Here is a 7,047-nt window from a genome sequence, read left to right on the forward strand (position 1 = left end):
ACAGACACCAGAAGCCTGGAGGAATAACGATTACAAGGGCTTGTCAGGTTACAGTTGCAGCAACTCGAAGCTTCATGTGGATGCATGTGCCGGCTGACAGCTCCATTCTGTATGAGATTCCAGGAATTAGATAGCTATGCATACGATAGTTTGCAGCCGGACTAACATGTGATCGGCTCTTCTGGTTGATGGCCGGGCCGGACTAGAGTTCCCTTCCATTCGTCAGGTACAAGCGCAAATTGCCTAACCGATGAGTGTGATCCTGATCTTTATATTTTGATGAGGGAGTGCGTCCAATTCAGGCAGGCTGAGTACACGGCAGATCATAGCATGTTCGAAAAGTTAAAGTGCAACTCTTTTTGTTTATTCGTTTGTACAATATGTCATTCTTGTGCTAGGTTGCATTGTTAAAGATATATCAGTCTGGTCTCTGGTGATCATGGTGGCAGGCTTGAGGCATACAAGTAACACAGTTACTCCAAAGTTGTTTACAAGTGTAAATATTCTACCTACAGTCAGACTATCTACGAGAATATACATGCATGCATGCTTGCTCAGCTGCGAAGGAAAGCCCATGGCCCTCGTGCAGTCCCAATCCTGAAACAAAAAAAAATCAAGAGTGCCTAAGCTATAACCCATATAGAAAATATAGCCACGCTAAGGATAAAACGGGGAACTCAAGCAAATTGGCATTATCTCCTTATTTAGAAGGGGTCCAAAGTTACGGGTTAGTTTGACATTGTGCATTGCATTCAGGTAAGCTCAATTTTTAAATCATTAGTGAATAAGGGTTTATATTCTCGTTCTGATAATGAACTTCAACAAAAGGAAATTCAGAGTGCTTTGCTCACTGTACCTCCATAACCCTGCAAACATGCGGAGGCACATGTAGATCGACAAGGCTATCCAGATTCCAATGAAACCACTGTAATTGGCGAGGGTGACAATGAAAGCAATGCTGACAATCGCCACAAGTATCTGACGATACAGAATTCAATGGAAAGTGTCAGAAGAAAAAAGTCAGAAAACCAGTAGAGCACAAATAAACTAAACTGTAAGTCTGTTGACTTGCCAATGAATAAGCAGCATATGCAAAATCAGATGCACCATAATTGACACCGTCGAAAACAAAAGCTAAAGCGTTGATCGGTTGAGTGAGAGCGACAAACTGTACATAGAACAAAAGAACTCTCCTTAGTTCAAGAAACTGCCTTGAGATAATTAAATAGGAGTGTAAGAGAAGATTGTCATGCTCTCAAGTATGAACTGCAAGAAAATCATGGAAACGTAACTATAACATTTCAAAACTCGGAGTTGCGGTACTCTTAGGACTCGGCATACTGTAACTGTACCGGTATTGCCACGTAGATATGATGCAGTACACCCTGGTCTTCTGTAAATAATCTCGAACCTGTATGGAGGCCAACTCCTAGAAGTAGGCCCAGGAGAAGCCCCAAGATCAACCCAAGCTGCAAAATAAACAGTCCTTCACTAAGGTGACAAAAAGGGATTTATAGAAAAAAAAGGAACCATACCTGCAGTAAGCGGGAAGCTGTGGCCTTGGCCTTCGAATGGTCCTTACGAGCAAATGCACTTGCAAGTATAGCCTGTTAAAAATATTGTTCACACACTAATAGTACATAATATGTGTGAAACACATTGCTTGAAGCATATCCTTCTAAGTTATTAACAAACTCTCATGATTTATGGTCAACAACAGAGCACCCAGAAACACAAATATTTCAAGGTGTGGATTGCAGCTTACAGGTAACTAAACTTCCACAAAGTAAACAATATAGTACTGTCAAAATATGAAAAGATAATTGATGTATCTAGTAAAAATTGTTATGGCAATGAATGACTATATTTTATTCAAAGTGGAGGTGTCACCTCGCCCCCTGCATCAACTGATGCACACAACCAGGGCGACGAATTTCTATTAAAGACATGGATAATAAGTTGGCATGTCATGGATCGGAGAAAAGAGGCCTGACTTCGAAAGAAGTAAAAAAGACCTGTCATTGATCAAATAAAAGAATACAAGTATTCCCTAACCTGTCCAGCAAAAGCCAATCCATCAGCAAGAAGGGAAGATGCCAACCAGATCTGCAAGCAAATCTGGAATGCAGCCATTTGAGTTGAACCTAGCCGTGCAGCCATTGATGCAGATAGTGTTACACAGCATGTTGCGGCAATAACTCTGGCAAGTAACAGAGAACCTGAAGAGTGCAAGAGTAAAGACCTTTACACCTTTACATAATAGACAAAGAAAAATGTTTAAGCATAGCCACTGAAAAAGCAGACCACTATCCCAGAATGATTTTCTTTTTGGACGAAACGCAGTAGCACTGCTTCCATTGCGATTAGGAAGGAGCAAAGGTTATAAACTAAGGAGGAGAGGAAAAGAAAAGGAAAAAAATGTGTGGAAAACAGCACACCCTCAGTCTGGTTCTAGGGGTCTTTCGACAAGGGCTAAGACGCATCGTCTACCAGCATCAGTCCACAACTCCGCATCGAGCTGTAGGCTGTGCATCACACTGATTACTGAACTGGATTTCTGGTTGTATCAAAGGTAACAACATGCTGTCTATGAACATAGGTCAAATGTAGAAAAAATAATCAACAATTGAATTGGGCGGCGGTTGTAACATGATTTCATAAAAAAGATAAATCTACCATTATAATTGATATGGTAAAATGGTCCCCCTTTTTTTGACTGAGCAATAGTTCATTTTGTGGAACATGGCTCAGTAACGCTAAATGTGTTTTAGAAGATCTTATCTAGGCCCAAATTGACTGCCCGGAACAAACTAGTTCAGTAAGAATTTGTCATGAAAAAAAGTTTTATAGAACAATTTTCTGCAATTATTTACTTAAACATTCATAAAAAGTTGTAGGTGTTACCGTTTTTAAGGAACCGACCAATCGGCAGATGTTTCAAGTTGGGTGGCAGTAGTTCAACTTGCAGACGTAGTCTACATAGGAGTATGGCAGCAATGAAATATCTGCATAAGATCCACTATGAACTATCACAACAGATATAGAAAATAATTTCATAGTTTGGGATCAAGTGTGAATCTTCCTATGAGAGAAAGAACAACGGTATCTATCAAAGAGAAAGAATAGCACTACGTACTGTGATATAACATGAGCAACTGCTGCACCACTGACACCATAGTGAAACACAAACATAAATATTGGATCCAAAACTATATTGATTGCATCTCCAGCCACTGGTGATAATAAAAATGGGTTAAATTGTGTTACGTATGAAAGAAATTCTTCCTACGGAATCTATACATTAATCAAACCCCACATTACGTTTCACCTCCAAAGACAAAAAAGTGTTACCTTTACTAAGATTGACATATGAATATAAAAATCACTAGATATATGTTGGATGGGACTGCTCAAATAATCGGGGGGTTTTATCCTCGAAAGAAAATAATCGGAGTTTTCTTTTCAATTTTGGTTTAAGTATACACCTCCAGATCATCACTAACTCCCTCCATTCTACATGTAACTTTTAATGTACGTACATTCAACCGTTTAAAACTTTAATGACAAATATACGTACAGACATTTAGTTGATCTATCACATGAAAGTTGTATCGGTAGAATTTTAAGAACACAAACTACCAGATTATCATAGTTTTAGTAAGTTTCTGCAGACATAATTTAAAAAGTTAAAGATGTGTAAGGCCATGTTATTGTCCTAAATGAGGAAGTTAGAGAATAAAGTTAATACTATCCAAGCAAGGAAATAGTACTATACCAGTTGCATATAGAGGCGTCCTTGTATCTTTAAGTCCACGAAATACCCCTTGCATTGCCAGAGATAAAAGAACAGCAGGAGCACCTAAAGATCTGAGTACTAAGTACTGTAATGCAGGATTCAACATTCCAGTGTCCTATTGAAAAGTGCATTTCGGTTAAAAAATTAACCTAGCCAAAAGAAGAAGAAAATGATGAAGTAGTTCCGGAAAAAAGCTCAAATGGAAACTCGAATTCTATCAAATCCAACTGAATTTTAGCAATAATATCATACAAATATGAAGTATCAGGAGCAATTGTTTTCCTCTGGTTACATTTTAATTCAGTATGCCCATATCCAACTATCAATACTAAGTTAACTTACAACTTTTGGCAAAAAGGAAGCAGCTTAATAACAGAAGAGCCCTCAATTATCAGCTTTTGATGAAGGGAAATCAATTACTTTTGAAATACATGGGAAAAGCTGATGTTCATAACTAACGTTTGTGCTGAAATAAAGCAGTCCACAATATCAAAAGCAAAAAAGGGCGCGAAGGAACATTTACCGCTTTCACACCCATGAAGTCTAAGATAGGCTTTGCACAGGAAACAAGCAGCAGAGTTTCAACAAGACCAAGCACCCCACCAAGTAGTAATGCTGTAGAAACTGATGGAATTTTTTTCCGCTTATGCTCAGTATTGATCTCACTTGAGTCAATTTCGAAAGACGATTTGCCGGATGTGGCATTATTCTCTGGTGATAAATTAGAAGACCAAATAAATATGCATCACTGGACCATATAAATTTCTAAAAGAAGAACCACAAAGTTTCACCTTCATGAGTAATCAGTTCATCCATTTCGCTAACATTGTGTTCATTCTCGCCACTTATTTCATCTTTGTTTCTGTCACTGGAAGTAGCATCTTCCTCTGCAACAAATGATGTTGTGACGCTCACAAGGGGGAATACTGCAATTCTTGTTACTTGATTGAACACGACAATAGATACACCTACAGCTGCAATCTCTACTGGACCTGTTTGTCACGAAACATATCAGAGCAATCAAATTGCCATTATACAAATGAGCTAAAAAGACCTATGGAAACATATTTGTGCATCACAGCAGCAAGAAATAGTTTGATAACAAAATGTATTATACAAGTCCAAAATAGAAGAACGGTAATGTAACTGTAATAAATAACATGATTAATTGTGAGGAGTTATAAATAATTTCATGCTAGATTGAGCAGCAATCATGTTAGGACCTGTTATTCAATTCCCACACATTAAACTGAGATGAAGATCAATGAAGCAATACAACTTTTATGTAACGCACCTTCCGGCACAAAGCTTCCATGAAAAGACCAAAAAGTGAGGTAACTATTTGTTTGTTCCACAGTAGCGTAAAAACGAAATTTTGGCTTTTCAAAATGCTCTGATATAACCTATTACAGTACATCGATGTAAGATTTCAACATGGGATCAAACATATGGGTCAACTTATGTGATTTCAACTTGAGATCAAACATATGGGTCAACTTGCATAGAAGTATAATTTGTCCTCTGCTTCTTGCAACATCACTGCCTGATTCTTCAGTTGAACTCAGGTGTTTTAACTACAGCCGTACACCATATAAGCTAAGGTATATAAAGGGCATAAACAACATTCCAATGCATAGATAGCTCAACTACATGGAAATCACATTTTTAGTAAGGAAAAAAAAGGATGGAATCATCCTTTTTATGTCTAATGTATTTATCATTTCCAGGAGATGAAATGCAAAAAAGCAGAGCTTAATTAGTCATACGTGCGAAATTGTATCTGCAATCATGTCTAGAGCAGACTAAAACTAGGCGGAAGCAAAGCTTAATTAGCCATACGTGCAAAATTGTAGTATCTGACAATCATGTCCGGAGCAGATTAAAACCAGGCGGAAAATGGGGAAAGTGGGCTGCAGGGGAAAGGGGGCAAAGGGGAGCAAGAGAAGGCAAGCAGCAACACCTATGCGGCCGATGAAGGCGGTGTCGACGAGAGACGCGAGCGGGTCGGCCATGAGCGCGAGCGCGCCCGGCACCGCGATCCCCATGATCTCCTTCCCGAGGTCGTCCCGCTCGAACGCGAGCCTGAAGAACGTACACACCAAATTAGAGGAAAAGAAAAGCTCATAGGCGGGAGGGATCGGGTAATAAGCGGGGCTGCCTCCGGCCTACGCACGTCGCGCCATGGAAGAAGACGCCGAGCAGGTCCATGGCGCCCGCCGCGGGCTGGTGGAGGAGGAGGAGGCTCTCCTCGCGGAAGCAGGCGGCAGGGAGCAGCGCGCGCGCATGAGATGGAGAGCCGAGCTTGGTGCGGGCTGCGGCAGCGCCAACCCGGCTTTGGGGCGGGCTAGAATAGCATTGGGTTCGTCATTCGTGTCGTGCGTGCGTGGAACGCAGAATGGATGCGTTTTAATCGCGGGGGCGGGAGGGGAAGGAATCGGAGCGGACGGATGGCTACGGGCTCGGTTGGCGCCTGCCCGCCTGCCGCTGGGCGGGAACCGGGCGGTGAGGATGCGGGACGGGGCGTGAGCGGGTTCGTTCGCTACCGACGCGTTTGATATAGCCTACAGCACACCCGAACCAGCCTGGCGGCGTGGGGGGCTTGCTTTTTCTTTTTTTCGAGAACACAGTACGGACGCTCATATATGAATTTCTCCTGTGTTGCCGCCCCCACTTGACAGTTGACACTGCTGCTTCTAAGAGTTATCAACACATGGTTGGCTCCATCTCCTCGAAGACCCTGTCTATTTAACTGATGCTCCGATCTCAGCCATCATGACCTTCTCCACAGCCGTGTAGAAATCAAGAAGCCGACATTGTCCCATGGTGTCAACAAACAACATAGCTTCACGACACGCCCTCATGGGACCTTGTAGGCTGAAATGGACATGCACGACCGAATTCTATCCGCTATCCTGGGCAAGATCTTCGACAGCAGTTCCAGAACACGTCGATGACCAAATCGAGGAGGACCGATCATGCATGATGTTGTCGTGATGCGAGAAGAGCACGAGGACCGCCACCTTTATTATCACGGCAGCAGGCCTCCATGTCGCCCCGATCCAGCCCGCCACCGCGAGAGCCCCAGGCCACATTAGCCGACGAGGCAAACAGCCGACCGCAGTCTTGGGCCTAGCTCCACCCACCCACCGAGTCAGATCGGGGGGGGGGGGGGGGGATCGGCAGCCCCAGCCGCCGCTGCAAAGCCATGGTGCACCACCGGGCATAGGTCACCCCACCACGCCCGCCGCCGG

At 42.5% G+C, this 7,047-nt stretch overlaps 1 protein-coding gene across 4 annotated transcripts; it reads right to left on the reverse strand.

Moving 5' to 3' along the window:
* Window positions 1-333: 333 nt before the first annotated feature.
* LOC109783522 (protein DETOXIFICATION 42) lies at window positions 334-6,324 on the reverse strand. Of its 4 annotated transcripts, none has more exons than XR_012184027.1 (13): window positions 5,970-6,324; window positions 5,757-5,878; window positions 4,588-4,788; window positions 4,320-4,507; window positions 3,776-3,911; window positions 3,137-3,233; window positions 2,905-3,005; window positions 2,056-2,219; window positions 1,536-1,607; window positions 1,353-1,469; window positions 1,073-1,266; window positions 857-978; window positions 334-597 (listed from the first exon to the last, which is right to left on the reverse strand). XR_012184027.1 is itself a non-coding variant. In XM_020342119.4 (13 exons), the coding sequence occupies exons 1-13, from the start codon at window positions 6,002-6,004 to the stop codon at window positions 555-557; spliced, it is 1,494 nt and encodes a 497-aa protein (XP_020197708.1). In that variant the 5' UTR covers window positions 6,005-6,324; the 3' UTR covers window positions 334-554. The 4 variants fall into 4 exon arrangements, 2 of the variants coding, with proteins under 2 accessions (XP_020197708.1, XP_020197709.1); XR_002237731.4 differs by having other exon boundaries at window positions 1,073-1,168; window positions 1,293-1,469; XM_020342119.4 differs by having other exon boundaries at window positions 1,073-1,168.
* Between the last annotated feature and the right edge of the window lie 723 nt (window positions 6,325-7,047).

The sequence above is a fragment of the Aegilops tauschii genome, chromosome 1, assembly GCF_002575655.3.
Source record: "Aegilops tauschii subsp. strangulata cultivar AL8/78 chromosome 1, Aet v6.0, whole genome shotgun sequence".
Classification (NCBI taxonomy): Eukaryota; Viridiplantae; Streptophyta; class Magnoliopsida; order Poales; family Poaceae; genus Aegilops; species Aegilops tauschii.